The 16,730-nt window shown below is 40.6% G+C and overlaps 1 protein-coding gene across 12 annotated transcripts in view; it reads left to right on the top strand.

The window, feature by feature from the left end:
- Nucleotides 1–16,730, top strand: part of ABLIM2 (actin binding LIM protein family member 2) — a 131,316-nt gene that overhangs the window by 100,762 nt on the left and 13,824 nt on the right. For 6 of the 12 annotated variants that reach the window (XM_059845238.1, XM_059845234.1, XM_059845233.1 and 3 more), the window contains 7 exons: nucleotides 2,304–2,405; nucleotides 3,718–3,771; nucleotides 7,267–7,319; nucleotides 7,912–8,044; nucleotides 13,196–13,254; nucleotides 15,183–15,237; nucleotides 16,559–16,623. In XM_059845238.1, the coding sequence (XP_059701221.1) occupies nucleotides 2,304–2,405; nucleotides 3,718–3,771; nucleotides 7,267–7,319; nucleotides 7,912–8,044; nucleotides 13,196–13,254; nucleotides 15,183–15,237; nucleotides 16,559–16,623 (521 nt within the window). The remainder of the gene's footprint in view (nucleotides 1–2,303; nucleotides 2,406–3,717; nucleotides 3,772–7,266; nucleotides 7,320–7,911; nucleotides 8,045–13,195; nucleotides 13,255–15,182; nucleotides 15,238–16,558; nucleotides 16,624–16,730) is intronic. The other 6 variants (XM_059845240.1, XM_059845236.1, XM_059845235.1 and 3 more) reach the window with 2 other exon arrangements.

Here is a 16,730-nt window from a genome sequence, read left to right as displayed (position 1 = left end):
ATTGAAATTATAGCCTTGCTTAAGTGGCTGTCTGTAGTTCCTACTCATTAACTTTCTACATGGGTCTTCAGTTTGCTTTATTATTAAACACTTACTTTGGTATGCAAAATGTGAAATACAGCTACTCACATGTCTATCTGAATCATTGGCAGAATGAAAGTTCAAATGTGCATCAGTTTGTATGAGTGGAGTCTAAGAAGAACCTTTTCCATAATTTCATCCTTAATTCTTCCATTTTGAGCAAGTTAGAGTGATGGCTTTGCAAACTGCTCCACACAGATGATCTTTGCACTGAGCAATTTTTAGATTCCCTGTCCCCTGGTACTTGCACTTACATCTTGTGTTTCTACAAGCTTATTCCTCTTAATTAATGCTTCCTCCTGATTCCTTGCTGACACTCTACCCTGTCTGAAGAATGACTTTCTGTGTGTGTACAATACCAGCACCTTGAGTCACTGCTCAATGAAGTGATTATTCATGCAGATCATATATGAATAGGCATTCTAATAATATGCTAATTTTTAAGTAAATGAGAAATCAGTTTACTGTGGAAATTTCTTGAGAACTTTCATTTTCTGTTTAAATTAGAAAATTCCAATAAAAATATCTAACTTGAGTGAAGGACATTACAAAATTTTTAAGAATTTTGGAGGTGTAATGGATGTTATTTTAGTAAGTATCTGCCAGTGACATTGAGGGTTCTTCTATTTAATAGGGATAGGCAGGAATCTGGGCAGCAAGCAGCAAAGAAAGAGGGGAATTCATAAATGTGGAGTGAAAACCTGTCCCCACTTTTTTCCTTCCAAGGGCAAAGTGGGAGTCAAGAAACTGAATAACTGTCTGGTTTCTTGTCTGAGGACTACTTGCCTGCAAGCTCATGGTGATGCACCAGATTCTCAGTAACTCCTTAATTTTTTCATAACATTTTGGAAGGACCATAGGCTCTCAGCACCTGTAGTTGGGATTTCAATCTCTCAATGTCCCAGATTACACCTTTCCAACAAGAAATCACTGAGTGGTCACAGCTGAACAGCTTTTGAGTTTTAATTTTTGGTCTACTGTGAACACAGCAGACACAAAATTTAGTTTGGATTAGTTGGTGTATTGTCATGAGATAACACAGCACGCTCTTCTGACCTCGTCTGTCCTGTCTCTGCTCCCACTGAGCTCGGTGGCACTGTCCCCTTGACCTCAGTGGTGCATGGCAAGGCTGGCTTTGGTGGCAGTGGGGTGGCCATGGACCCACTGTGTGTCAGCAGAGACCACCTCCACAGGCATGGCCTTGACAGCTCTGGGAACCCAGCAGCTCTGTGGTTATGGAACATCCCCTTCATGAAGGCAAAACTCACTTGCAGATCTAATACCCTGAGCTGCTGCACTTTCTTTACCCCAGAGAAACTTGCTACAACATCATTATTACCAGCCATTAAATTTGTGCTTCATCCACACTAAAACAATAACAGCAAATTAACAATCATTTAATGTAAGAATAAATGTCATGTTTGCTTCCAGTTGCTTAACAGTGCTGTAAACTAAAAGGATTTTACAAGTCCCAAAAAAGTAGAGCTTTACTTTTTTGTTTGCCAAGCAGCACTATAATGCCATAGAGTGTGCTTCAGGGAAATAAGCCAAGAGGAGATGAATGGCACCTAATAAGCATTTGAAAAAACAAGTGGAAAAATCCTATGTATATCTTGAAATCTGGTGAAGTGACTATGGCATTATAGATCCATGACTTGATAATCCAACCTTGTTTGCATAAAAATGCTGTGGCATGTTACCTGTGGGAAAAGTTTGCAATTGAAAGCCAAATTTCAGCATCTCTTTTTGTCACTGATATATGCAGGGTTTTTTGACTTAACCATAATGTTTATATTTTGGTCTGGTCCTGCTTTGAGATAATTTAAACACTACTGAATTGTATATTACTAGTTTCAGGGGCAGGCTAGCAGCCATAGCATTTAAAACACTTGATCAATAGATTATTCCATTAAGGCTGTGCAAAACGTATTGAAAGATTCTGGATGTTCTTATCCTTTGATTTTCTTTTTAAAGCATCATTAAAAGAGAAGTTTTCACTTCAAAGCAGGGCATCTTAATCTGACATTTATCAGATAGTAATTTTTGATGAGATGTTAGGAGTTTGAGCCAATATACTATGTTGAAAAAGAATGGGTTTTACAAAACCATATATTTAAAACTGTTGGATTAACAAGTCATTCTAAACAAGCTTTTATGCTTGAAATACTCTACTTTGCTTTCCATTTTTCTTTTATCTGCTTTCTTTGCTCTTCCCCTTGGAGGCAGTGAAAGTGGTCGGAGCACTCCAAGCTTATCCATGTACTCTGACAGCAAATCTTCTCCTTCTGTCTATCAGCAGGCTCCTAGGCATTTCCATATTCCAGGTAGGCATTAACTGCTTAGCTTTTGATCTTCAATTTCTAGCACCTGTTTGTTCTCTTCTGAATGTAATTTTGGGGGTTTTTTTTGGCACTGATTTGTGAATTTCAAAGTGCAGAAAGAGAAAATGGCTACTAAGTGAATATCTGTTGTTAAACTTCATCTCAAAAATAAAAGAAAGTGTGTGCTCATGTACCTATATGTTAAAAAAAAATTGCTTTACAGAAGGAACAGAGAATGAAAACTGTTACTAACAGTATAAAGTTGCAGCAGCACTGGGTTAGTGGCTGAACTAGATGATCTTAGATGTCTTTTACAGCCTTAATGTTTCTAAGATCCTATGATTTATAGTGCCATAACTGCATAGATGTATTGAATTTGTGTGCAGGGGGAATGACTGAAGGCGTTTTTATTGTTTGGAGGTTTTTTTCTTATCAGTCTATTATCTGAATTTAAGTAATAGTAACATAAACTTTAGAAGAAGCTAGAAGGCTTCAGAACTGCAGGAGGCTCGCTGTGGAATCTTTGTATATGTGCTGTGCTGTTTTCAAGTTCAGTCAACAAGCACATTAAACTTACATCCACACCATCTAGCTTTTGACTGCTGAACACATCTACCTCCTCACTGTAATCCTTTGTTTAGTCACATTTAGCTTCTGTGGTAATGTTTCTGTAAACAGACCACCATTAGGAATTGTGTCTGCTCAGGTCCACAGTACTGAGTAAATCTGATATCTGTACAATGTGATATGGGAACCCTAGACTGTGGCTCTGAGTGCTTCCAGAAAATTCCTGGAAGGCCAGGTTAGCTATACAATTCAAAGTAAAGACAAATTGTAGGATTTCTTAAAAGAATTGGTGGTATTTACAGTATAAACCTTCATACCTGAGCATGTACACTTTATTTATAAATAATGGAGAAAACCCTTTTCCTACAGGAAAGTTGACAGTTGTAGTAGTCTGTTGTACTCCTAGATGAATTTTCAATAGTGGCAAGCGTGCCAGCTCCTTTTTTGCTGATTATGAAGTATATTCTGGTAGTGCAGATGAAACCACCTACATATCACCACATGGATGGCACTCAAGTTGTCTTACAGCATTTTTAGGGACTTGGGGGGATTATGTTGCACAGGTAGGTATAAAGGTTTTCAGCATATGTTGGATGAAGTTCCGTTCTCTTTTAATAACCACTGAATGAATGCATAGTCTTTGATGAAGCTTTTGCATTGTTACTGTTGCTGAGAGGAGACAAGAGCAGTCTGGTCTGAACTGCTTGCTTACTCTTTCATTCTTTCCTTTCTCTTTCCTCTTCCTCAGACACTGGCGTAAAAGATAACATCTATAGGAAACCTCCTATCTACAAACAGCATGGTACAGTCTGCTTTTCTCTGTTGCAGTTTTATCTATGTATCTTTGCAAAAAAATGTATATTCACTCCCAAATCTGTTTGCTGTAGCATTTCATTATGTCCCTATAGCCTCAAATAGAAAAGGAGAAAAAGTGACATGAAAATTAAATAGCACTTGGTATAACGTGATGTCCAAGGATACAGTAAGTTCTCCAGAACTGGGATACTGGTATTTTGATATGTTGTGATGATTCAGAGCTGATAATGAATGCCACATAAAGTGCTGTGCTACGCCCTGACTGCTGCTCCACGCCCTGTTTGCCCTCTCCTGCCCCTCTGTGCCTGCTCCTCAATATCAATCATTAGATGTAACTTCTTAGGCTGAGAAAAAAAAAAAAAAGACAGACTACTAAAAAAGTTGAATATTATAATGGTGTTTGGAAAAATCATGAAGAAATGCAAAGTAACAATAACCTAGTGTAAGTCAGCATAGTTTCACTCATTTACAGAAGCTGATGATAGGACTCTGATATCCTGTATCCTGCTGTATAATTTAATTCTATAGATACTTTTGGTTTGCAAAGAGGATTCTAAGCAACAGCTTAGAATTTATATTTGCAGGCTGGGCATTTTTTTATCAGTTTGCTGTCTGTCGAAGTCTGGATTATGTCAGTTTTGCACTGCTGTATGGAGTTGTCCCTGTAATCACTGAAGTTAGCAGAGAGTTAAAGTAGGAAGTCAGCAATCTCAATAGGTTAACAAGAATATATGTTTTAAACTTTTTTTTCTAGATTATAGACTTTCTGAAAGATTGTGTTGGAAATACATTTTTTTTTCTCTACCAGAGGGCAAAACATAATTGACTCTAACTAAAAAATCCCCAAAACCCATAAAATTCAGAAACAGCAACAACAACAAAAATCAATAAACTTTCCTTCCAATAAAAATAATACAAATGAATATCAAATTCTAAAAAAAATTATTTTTTGTTCTGGAAGGACTCCCAGCTAAAGCATGAACACACGAGCAGCTGATGATTCAGCTCCTCAAGCTAATGGGACACTGAACTAATTCATACTGAAAAGGAGCCAGGGAACATTCCTTTGTTGAAGAGACCAAGTTTGAACAAACAAGCACAAAAATGTTCTTTAAAACAAGAAGTGCAAGAAGCTCTTCCAAAACATTTGGTTTAAAAGGTTTTAGTTACATCAGCACCCAACAGATTTGCTATAGGCTCAGCTTCTGTGTTTCTATTATAAACAACCAACTTCAGAATGAGAAAAAGGTGAAAGAATGGAACATGCAAGAGATCAGGCTCAGAGCTGGGGCTGGAAAGTGAAGAGTGTAGGAGCCTGCATGGTTGTGTGTGTGTGTGTGTGTTTGTGTTTTAGAAATATTTGAACATCATTCAAAGTTACTAAAAAAGTTTTGAAATCACGTTGGGATTCATGGCAGAACAGAGTATCCCTTGTAGTGGTGAGGCTAATGCTCAGTACTGATGAAATTCAGGGCACTTGGATTTATCTGCCAGCAATGTGTTATATGAAGCCTTCTCAGGAACTTGGGAGGGGCTGGCCTTCATGGCCCTCACCAATTTTGGCTCTAAATCCTCTACATCTCTTTGAAGTCAGGTCTTGTGGAACTTTCTTGAAATTTCTGATTAGAAATCTTGAATCAAGCATGGGGTGTTTTTCCTTTGAAAACGTTAATGTCTTGAAACAAAAATTAAAATTTCCAAAAATTCATCAGATCCTCTATAAGGATTTCTGATTTAATGAGAGCAAGATCTGTACACAAAACCTAGAATAACTTTTTGAATTACAGTTTTGGGGTGTGCTCCCAAAATACCTGTGAACCAGGTTTAGGTCCTTCTTGCAGTGTAGGGGCTTTTTTCATCATCTGTCATATTTAAATATTCCTTCCTATTTTATTCCTCAGAGAAGCAGCTTGCCATCGTGGGGAAATACCCGTGTCAGGATGCTGTGAGATAACTGTGAAAACCTTTTTTGTAATGCTGTTCACATTTTGTAAGCCAGCTTTTTTTCCCCACACTTGAATTGAATTGAAATTGAAATGGGGGGAAGCAGCCAAACCCTCTACAGTTCCAGACTTTCACCTCCAACCTACAGATATTTTCCTTATGGCAAGTTTTCATTTTTTAGCTACCACCTCCTCGGCAAATCCAGTTAAGGTCTGGATGTGAGCTGTGCAATGGCACCAGAAATTGCATGAGAATAACACTGAAATGTTTTTGGTAGTGGCCTTTCATCTGTGTTGTTTAGACATGGGCCAGATCCTCTGCAGACATGATGGCTGGGGAACTGGAGAGGGCAGAGTTTTTCCCAACTTGCTGGGACTTTTCCAGCACTTCTAATGGTGCAATTTAATCTCCTCTCCATCTCTGTCTCTAAAAATCTCATCTGAGCCTTAACTTTTGTAATATTGTACCCTTTTTCTTAATAATAATTACATTTTCTGTCTACATCGCATTGCACGGGGCCATTTTTCTCAGGCATTGCAGACAACCCCTTTGTCACAGTTATTTCTTATGGGCCTAAAGTTATGCTATGTCCTTCCATTATTCCAGTTCTGCACCATTAAAACTCTCCCCAAACTACCCAGAGGGATACAAAGGCAAGTAGGGCTCAAATTTTAAGAACTTACCTGAAATTGTGTTAAATTTGGCAAGTTGTGTGAAATTTCTATAAGATTCTCGAGTGTAACTCGGTGTCTGGAACAATACCCTGGGAAATAAAAGAGAAGGGAAAACACATTCAAGGGTTGGGAATTATCTAATGAAGAGCTTTGAGGTTTTCAGTTTTCTTCTCAGCAAGTTGGAAATTTAAAAGGAAATAACCCAATGGTAAAACATCAGCAGCTTTTTTTGGGAAGCATTCTTTAACAGGACAATATGGGCAGAAGAGGAAAATACATTCATAAAAATTGGTTGGTCCAGAATTTTGAATTTTAGAGTCTTACACAATCTCTCATGCATATTTTAAAAAGAGGCTATGCCAAGTTTGTTCATAATTTTCTTTACCATGATTGTCTGGCCTCTTTGGGATTCCAAGAGATCCAGGTGTGCTGACTACAAAATATCTGTGTGACTACTCATACTTTCATGGTCACTGTTACACAGAAGGGGGAAGTGGCTTCCCTGTGAGTGGTGGCTGTAGAAGTTTGTTCCTAAGTTAAGATGTACAATTCTTTTTCCCACCAATCATTCCCCAAAAGTAATTTCTTCCTGAAAATGCAGGTTCAAAATCCAGCTGGAATAGATTCTCTAAATTCACTGTATACATGAAGGATGAGGATTACTTTAATACTTTCAAAATTATTTCAGTTAATGATGTGAAACCATAGCTCTACTATACATTAAATTTTCTGTCAAACTCTATTTTTTTAAATTGATTTTACTCTCCCTCTTAAAAATATTCAGAACATAACTACATTCAAAACAGAAGACCAAAAATAAGATGTATTCTGTTCAATTTTTTTAAATTCATTTAATCTTACAGCAGCAAGAAGATCAGAAGGGGAGGATGGAAGCTTGGATCAGGACAATAAGAAGGTAATGATCAGAAAGAACAAAAGGAAGTATTGATCATTCTTGAAGCAACTGGTTTTTAAAATACATTCATATGTAAAGGTATTCTTTTAAATAACTGAAATAATCATTACTACGTTTAGGTCTTTTCAAAAAGACTTAGAAAAGCCTAATCTCTCGCCCAAAGGGTTTAGTAAAGAGAAGCAGGGATATTGAGATTGAGAGCAATAAACTATGGATTTTCACTGGGTCTCAATATCTACATTGGTGATTCAGCTAATCCTGCAGACACAGGGTGCACATCAACCTAGAAGAAAAATGTCAAGAGCAGATTAATTATAAGAAAATGACATAGGGCATCTTCTAAAGTGGAGCACAGTGGGCAACTTCATGAAGAGAGAAACTGCCCTCAGCCCAGCTAAAAATTAAAGGTTTCTGGTAGCTGTGATGCCTAATTCACTATATAGTCAGCTTTTGTAATTTGATAAAGGATGGTACAAGCGGCAGTGAGCATTACCAGACAGGCAGTTCACAGGGCATGTGAGACAGCCGAGGCAGGAGAACTGCCTCCAGGTGTTAAATCCTGTATCCTATAACAGCCTTTTCCTCTCTGCAGCTGAAGAGCAGCTGGCTGATCCTGAAAGGGGATCTGGAGACCAGAACCAACTCCCCGGATTCGGAGACGCGCTCGCTGTCGCTCACCGCCGGCAGCGACCGGCCGCAGGAGGGCACGGCCGCGCCGTACTGCCGTGAGTGCCGGGGCACCGAGGGCTCCTGCTGCAGCCAGCCCCACTGCTCCCTGGCTGGGCTGCAGCCAGCCCCACTGCTCCCTGGCTGGGCTGCAGCCAGCCCCACTGCTCCCTGGCTGGGCTGCCCCCAGCCCCACTGCTCCCTGGCTGGGCTGCAGCCAGCCCCACTGCTCCCTGGCTGGGCTGCCCCCAGCCCCACTGCTCCCTGGCTCTGCTGCAGCCAGCCCCACTGCTCCCTGGCTGGGCTGCAGCCAGCCCCACTGCTCCCTGGCTGGGCTGCAGCCAGCCCCACTGCTCCCTGGCTGGGCTGCAGCCAGCCCCACTGCTCCCTGGCTGGGCAGCACCCAGCCCCACTGCTCCCTGGCTGGGCTCCAGCCAGCCTCACTGCTCCCTGGCTGGGCTCCAGCCAGCCTCACTGCTCCCTGGCTGGGCTGCAGCCAGCCCCACTGCTCCCTGGCTGGGCTGCAGCCAGCCCCACTGCTCCCTGGCTGGGCTGCAGCCAGCCCCACTGCTCCCTGGCTGGGCTGCAGCCAGCCCCACTGCTCCCTGGCTGGGCAGCACCCAGCCCCACTGCTCCCTGGCTGGGCTGCAGCCAGCCCCACTGCTCCCTGGCTGGGCTGCAGCCAGCCCCACTGCTCCCTGGCTGGGCAGCACCCAGCCCCACTGCTCACTGGCTGCCTTTGTACCCCATCTCTGCCATAACTACACCCCTCTGTCTGATGTGCCGTGGCTTGGGAGTGTTCAGTGCCTCCAGACTTTTTATGGTTTATATAAACTATTTGTAGTTTTGTATTAGTGAAAGGAGCAGGATTGTGATGGTGATCAAATTCCCAGAACGAGGGAAAAGATGTGAATCTTGACTCCACATTTCAGAAGGCTAATTTACTATTTCATTATATATATTATATTGAAAGAAAATGGTATACTAAAACTGTACTAAAGAAAGAGAAAGGAGACATCAGAAGGCTAGCAAAGAAAGGAATGAATAATAAAATCTTGTGACTGCTCACAGCCTCGACACAGCTGGCTGTCATTGGTCATCAAGTAAAAACAATTCAGATGCTGGGTAAACAATTCTCCAAATCACATTCCAAAGTAGAAAAACACGGAGAAGCTGAAGCCTCCCAGCTTCTCAGGAGAAAAGATCCTGGCAAAAGGATTTTTCATAAAATATGTCAGTGACACAGCATTGCCTATGTAAATGAACTGTTGTCTCTTTGGAGAGCAAAGATTTCTTACCACAAAAACCCACTCCTCATAAAAGTGCCCATTTATTATATGATACCTATTTTCAGTAGATAGGATGACAGTATCAAGCAGATTTTTCATTTGTGCTAATTAGTTCTTGACACAAACTATGTATTTTGAATATTGATGGACCCATTCCTTCTCTGCCATGATATTCATAAAGATTTCCTTGCTCCAGAGATTAACTTAGGCAATTTTTTTTTTTGTTATCACTCACAGTTATAAGGTCACAGAAATATTCCAGGTGGGAAAGGGAATGATTTTGTAACTGAATACTGGCCTGGAGACCATATGCCCATGCTAGCTGTCAGTACCAAAAGCATGTTCTACACGTTTCTTATTACACATTTCAGCAAGTCAGAAGCATTACTATTGGGCCTGAATTTTTCTTTTAAGTCACAGACATGACAAAAAATAAGTTTAATGAATTTTAAAAAATTACTGGGATGTTCCTCCTTGCCTCTTCCACTTTACCCCATGCTGCAGTAGCAGGTCATCCAGGGTGAACAAGCTGGGGAAGCAGTTTTCCAAAAGAATGCACCCAATGCAAGGCATGTCTGGCAGCAGGGCTAGGATGTCAGTGTTGTGGGCATTTTGGTAATGTGATAGTTGGCTCCATCAACTTATATTAAGGAAATTATGGCTTAGCTATGCAAGGAAGAGGGAAAACAGATGCTACAAAGTCTGTCACAAGGCTGAAACAAGATAAAGAAGAAAACTTATTTTAGGTCATCACCAGTCTCACTGGTCAAGCTTAAAGGAATTTGATAACTTAATCCTTACTAGAAATCACAAACGTGCTCAAGGTGTACTGCAGGATTCCCTGTGCAGGGGAAGCCAAGTCTGACCACCTCACACACTTAACATCTGAAAATGATAGCCCACGAAGGAACACCTTTGAAACCTTTCATTGTCATACACACATGGGGTATGTCTGGAAGCTTTATGGAGTAGATCTGATGTTCTTCTACATGTGTTTTGAGAGACCAGTCCTTAGTGCAGATTTTATCAGGGAGAAGTATGTAGCACACCAAGAGCTGTTATATAGGAACATATATGGTGTTCATTTTTTCCCCTGAGAATGTTGCTGTATCTGTCACTCTGCTATACTAGTGCTTCTTTCGTATTTTGTATTATCTTGGGAATGTGGAACTATTAAAACTAGAAATACAGTAGATAATTCACACCTCTCTGTCAGGGTCAATATCACATTTATGCCAATACAGGTTCTATATTTCATTTTCCATTGCTTTTTATCAGCATTTCTCTGTCCTGTATGACAGTTTACTCCATTACCCAGTTAGCAGCTACACAGAAATGACATTGAGGAAGTTTTATCTTCCTGAAATTTACACTTTTCCTTTCCTTATGCTTTTATTCACTTACCTGACTGTTTTAATACCTGTGGACATCCTAAGTAATTCCTTCTCTATTCAGTGTTTCCCTATTTAGTTCTGAATATTCATTTGTGCCTCCCATTGGCCACAGAAGAGTAGCATCTCTACCTCTTGCACTTCTGCTTGAGAACTCCGGCTTTCAGGCCCATCCCTGTGGCACAGTCAGTGACTATCAGAGAAAAGAAACCTGTTAGGTAGAGGTTTGGTGCCAAGGGGTTGCATGCAGAGTGGAAGGAGTTAGCAGGCTGTGAATTGGTAGTGATGTTTCCAGATATACTGAGCAAAAAGCTCTTCATTTTTCTGTCCAGCCTCTGAGCAAACTGCAGAAGGGTTGTTTTGCTCTAGAAGAAATTTTGCCACATTATATTGCTTAAATGCCAGAAGAACACAACTAACAGCACATCAGTGTGAGGCTGGAACAATCAACAGGCAAAGAGTGGAGCTTTATCTCCTTACATCCACCTGTGACAATGGGCCTTGTTTCTGTATATGTAGATGTGTAATAGCTAATCATTTACCATAATTCATGTAATTTATTACATGAATTATGGTAAATGTAACCCTTGCTGTTGATGTGTCCATGATGTGCTGAGAGGCAGCTTCACACCTATGCCATACCTATGCAGCTTCAGACTGCAGTGAATATCGTACCGGACGAAGCAGGAGCCAACCCCTGCCGAGGATAGCTGATGTCCAGCCAGTGTCTAATCACAGAGGAGAGGAGAGGAGCTGGATCAGCGGCTCTCAGCGCTGTGTTCGCGCTCAGCGCTGCGCTCCGCTTCTCCAGGCGGCCGCGCGGTGTCGCCGGCGCCGCGGCTGCGGCTCAGCCCGGCGGCTCCGGGACGGCTCCGGGCCCGCCTGGCTCTGCTGCCATGCCTCTTCCCCTTGGGGCAATGTTCCTCGGTGACCGAGGGTTATGTAGCGACAGAACAAACCTCACTCGCCCATCTTCTCTGTAGCCAAAAGGCCAAAAGATTGATCTGCACGCTGATGTCCAACATAGCAGCTTTTTCCAGGCAGGAGCAGAGGTGACAGCTTTGTAGCAGATACAGGCATTCTGTTGCACTGGTATTATTTTACTCGTTGCTCTCTGCTGGCACTACCATTCACATAATGATTTGTTATTTTTTCCTCTCTTAAGTATAAAATCTGTAGTTGCCCTTCTCTAACGGTAGGAGGTATTTGGTTTGCGACTCAATGGGAGCCTGTTGCTCCCTGTTTAAGTACATTCAGTGCTTTGAAATTTTTTTCCATCATGCAGTGATTCACTGGCCTACCCTTACTCCTTTAGCTTTTCATCCGTGCTCAGTACTGCACTTTCTGTTCCCTGGATTAAATACTCCTTCAGTTCTCAAGCCCTACCTGGGCTGTCTTTCACCTTTGCTGAGTGCTGAGTACTGACACAGTGCAACTCCCAGTGATACCGTTTCTTCTTGCCTTGTTCTCTTTTTATTTGGATAGCTGGAGAAACTTTTGCTATTTGTTTTAATATCATTTTCAGTGTTTAACTCAGCTTGACTTCTGGCAGTTTTCAGTTTATCTCAGCACATTTTGAGCTCTCTGCTGATCCATCTTCTGCTTTTTCTTTCTGCATGCTTATTCCTAATAATCTCCTTAGGGTATTTATTAATCCAGTGGGGTCTGGATTCCCTTCCTGCATTCCTCCTTGGACACAGACTGCTAACAGTTTTGACAGAAAGAAGTATTGTACGTTCAGGTCTTTGAGCTATCTGACTTCTGTAACTCTTTGCACCAGTTTTAAATAATGTCCTGTACTAGAATCAGGAATGTTTATTACGCATGTGTTTGTTCTTCTATTGTTTAACTTTTGAACTTTCTTATTAAAGTCTTAATACTAAAATTCAGTTGTCTCATAATGACCACACTCAGTTTATCACTGTATTACATCATTTATTCATGGTAACACCTCTTTGCCAGTTTTCTCCATCTTAAAACTTTCTTTCACTTGGGTGTATATACTCTGGCTGATTTACTTTATCCACTGCTGTATCTTCATTTTTGCTTTTTTCCAATAGATGTTTTACAGGGGAAAAAAAAAGTTTTTATTTTTTTAAGTGGTAGGGTATCAACCCATCTTTTTTAAGAAACAAAACCATAACTCAGAACTCATTTAGCACATTCAGAAGTGATGATCTAAATCCCTTTAATTCCAAGTTCAAGTTATGATTTAGCACCAATCTGGAAGGCAGAGAGTTCACAATCTCTCAATTCACAAGCTTTGCATCATGTAGGTGCATGGGGCTTCCATAATGTGAGCCCCACAACTCTCTCCACATTGTGCCCCTGGCATGCTGCTGTTTCTAGATATTGCTACACATGTTCATGTGCATGAAATATGGAGAAAAGATGAGCATAGGTCAGTTACATCTCATTTCATTGATAGAATATTTGCATTAATCTTGTAATTGCAGTTTTTGGATGTTTTCTTGGATTTCCTGGTTTAGAAGGCTGTGAAAGATTTAGCTGTATATTATGTCTTTTACAGGATTTCCATATTCTAAGTCTGCTTCTCTACCTGGCTATGGAAAGAATGGCTTACATCAGGTAGGTACACATTTAAATACATTCTCTAGGGAATAAGGTCTCATAAATAGACAGCTCAGTAACTAGTTGAAAATCTACACAGTAATAACACTTCAAAGGTGTTTTGGCTGTCAGCCCTGTCTGACAGATTCATTCCCTAAGTGGGTTACAGTTTGTCTTTCTGCAAGAGTGAGACTGACTGAGGCTTCTCCTTTTAATTGTGTGCATTGTGAGCATTGGGAATCTTGATTCTCCTCCCAAAACAAACGAAGATCTAAAATGTACAGGTTGCACATATTAGTCATAGGATAGCTTGAATTAATGATAGAGACAGGCCTGTAATTAGGCAAGTAATGATCTCAGAGCAAAGGTGGAACAGCCCACATCCATTGCATTCCTTGAACCATCTGTTCTGTTTCTTCTAGTATGAATGTGTGTCTGTGTGGGGTGTATTCACACACAGCCATTGCACTTTTAGGGCAGGGAGGGATCAATGAAGACTGAATGACAAGCAGCAATCTAGAAGGAAAATTGTCTAACAAAATTATGATCAGAACAGACAAGGAATTTTTTTTTAATGCTTCTTTGCAATTTTTAATAATCTTTAATAAAAAGGAAGCTTTGACAATGTGGCCTCTCTGGCATCTACCATTATGGATTCTCAGTTCATGGCTCATACTATTAGGTGAAAACCCACTATGGTTTATAGTAATGAGCAATACATAGATGCATGTGCACCTACCTTTTGAAGAATTGATTTATGTCCAAATTGCATGGAGAGGACCTGGTTCAAATTCCTTTCTTTCTCCAAAGGAAGATGTGAAACCTGGAAAATCATAGGAGGGGGATTAAACTTCCCCAGTGACAAGAGTCAAACTGAGAGTCATTTAGAAGGAACTACAAGATAGAAATTATCAAGGAGTAGCTAAATGGATTTTTCCATTTAGCTGCTGAAATGTCCATCCCTTTGAGTTAATATTACAGGACTAATTATGTCTGTGTTCCTTCCATACCTGGTTTCTTGAATTCTTCTCTGAAGAAAGGAATGACACTGAAATTTTGTCAAATAATATTTAGAAATTTAAAAGGGTCTATATAAAACTTATCCCACGTATGAGTCAAGAGGTTTTTCTGACTATTCAGAATAGGTGTTGCCAGTAACCTGAAGTGAGCAAGTGCCCAGCCACAGCACTGGTGGTGAGGCACCAAAGCCTTCCCAAGGCTTCCCGAGGCCAAAGCACTCAGGATGCCTTGCAGTGTGATGGGAAAGCAGCAGATGGCAGCATCTGTCTCATGAAAGAATCCCAAACCTGTATGAGAGTTGAAAAGGTTGCTCATGGTCAAATCCTTGAGGCCAAAATTCCTCTCAGAATGGATGTCCTCTGTTTGGATTGTAGGTTCATACCAGCTTTTGTGGTTTGTTGTTTTTAATCAGCCATCCTAGTGCTGCATAAATAAAACCCCAAAAGCAAACAACAAGGAGCCTTGCAGGTTATTGTGGGCATAGCTGTGCACACCATTGATACCCTAGCAGGCAAAAATGAGACTTGGGGGAAAAAAAAAATCACATGATAGTGCTTTTCTGATTTCCTGTACTGTTTTTCATCATAACATCTGTCAGCAAAGGAAGAAGACAGTGGTTCAAACAAGGCACATATATGGTACATGCAGTACACTGACTCCCTGGTCAGTGGCCTCAGCAGTGTGAAGCTGAAGGCAGAAGGAGGAAAGTTGCAGTGCAGCAGAAGTGATGATGGCAGTAACATGGGACAGTTTCAGTGTTACCTTGCTTACTTGAGCAATTAGGTCAAATTTGAATGAGACATTTCTCTTTCTCTCACGCAAGGATCTGCATTTTGGTTCTATGTGTTTCTTTTTTCTCTCAACAATCTTCAGAGTGGGGTTTTTGTGTATTTTGCTGTTACATTGCTTCTTTCTTTCTCTGTCAGCCTGAAACTATGGGCCAATATGAAACGGACCAGGATGCAAGCTGGGGGATGAAAGGTACAGCTTTTTTGCAATATCATTTCCCCTTGTGTTTTCACCCTTGGAGGATTTTAATTAACATATTGCCATAAAGGTTACTATTCTGAGCTCCTGCTGTAGTTCACATAATAATGACTAGCCAGAGACACAGCTCAGTATCATGTTTATCACAGAGAATATTCTTTTTGCCTACCCCAACTTAAAGGCTTGACAGAAGTCTTGCATCATAGGGTGGTGCAACCAGGCTGAGTCAACAGCACAATCCTTGATATGTGGCAACGGCCTTGTTGTGTTGGTCTCATATCAAAGACAGGAGGAAATTTAAGATAATCATTCCTTCAAGTCTAGTTGGAAAAAGTCCATTGTGCTTCTTGGTTGTGGTGCAGTGTGCTTAAAAAGTGCAGGGTTCAAAATGCAAAATTTATTTGCAGTATTTTCTTTTATTGCAGTTTTAAGTGGACTGTGCACTTAATATGGAACTTGGGTTGGAATTTTCTAAGGAGCTGAAAAATTTTATTTCCAAGACACTTTAACTCATTTTAAAAATCTTATTCTAATGCCTCACTTCATGATTCTGTGTTGATAAAAATCTTTGTCTCTATGTTTGAATAGGTTAAAGTACAGATTTGGAAAAGTAGACTCAGTCTCTGATTTAATTTCAGACCATAAAGAGGTCTGTGAAAACCTTTTGGCTCTCCTGGTTGCATTTAATCACCATTGTGAATAGATAACATTGTGTAGTTATATCATATATAGTCATACACTGACCTGAATTCCCTTGTGCTAGTGTAGATGCAGGAGTCACTGTTACCACATCCCCAAATCATCTCTTCTTCCCTGTTGTTTTTCCCACTGCAGTCAGCCCAAGTGCAGGGTGTCAGCATCTTGTAATACCGTATTATCTCAGTGGTTTTCATCTATGTTTCCAAACTGCCATGCCTTTAATAATCCATATATTTTAACTATTTTCAGTAAAGAACAATAAGGGCAGGAGTTTTGGATGACAGACTGCCTTAACTCTGCACATAAGCCTCCTGTAAAAAGAGATACCCAATTTTGCCAGCCATACTCACCGTGTAACCCAATGGCATCGGGAGATGGATTTTCTGTAATAAGCCTTTGATTTCCAGGACAATTGCTTTGGTAATAGACAGTGTTACAGGCATTCAGGGCATGGGGGTCAAATTCTTACTATGCATGCAGTTATCCAACAGCTACTGAGAAGAGAGAAATGTAGTAGCATAGCACATTTGTGATGTACCTAAATGTTGTTCATTGTGGTGACACCAAAAAATGGCTATAAATTCTAAACTGTGAACCTGTTCTCATTCTTTTGCAGAATACAAGGTAAGAAGGGCTTTTCCAGCACTGGAAGAACAATCAGATTCAGCACTTCCTAGCAAGGTTACATGGGTTCCTTTCTTTTATTTCCTTTTTTTAATTTTTGTCCCAGTGAAATATTTGTCAAATCAGGATGCAAGTATGTACCGTTTTTTAGTAAGTTCCTCATA

This window comes from Haemorhous mexicanus, chromosome 4 (assembly GCF_027477595.1).
Source record: "Haemorhous mexicanus isolate bHaeMex1 chromosome 4, bHaeMex1.pri, whole genome shotgun sequence".
Taxonomy (NCBI): Eukaryota; Metazoa; Chordata; class Aves; order Passeriformes; family Fringillidae; genus Haemorhous; species Haemorhous mexicanus.
The sequence above is the reverse complement of the archived record's forward strand: the minus strand, read 5'-3'. Positions and strand labels throughout refer to the sequence as shown.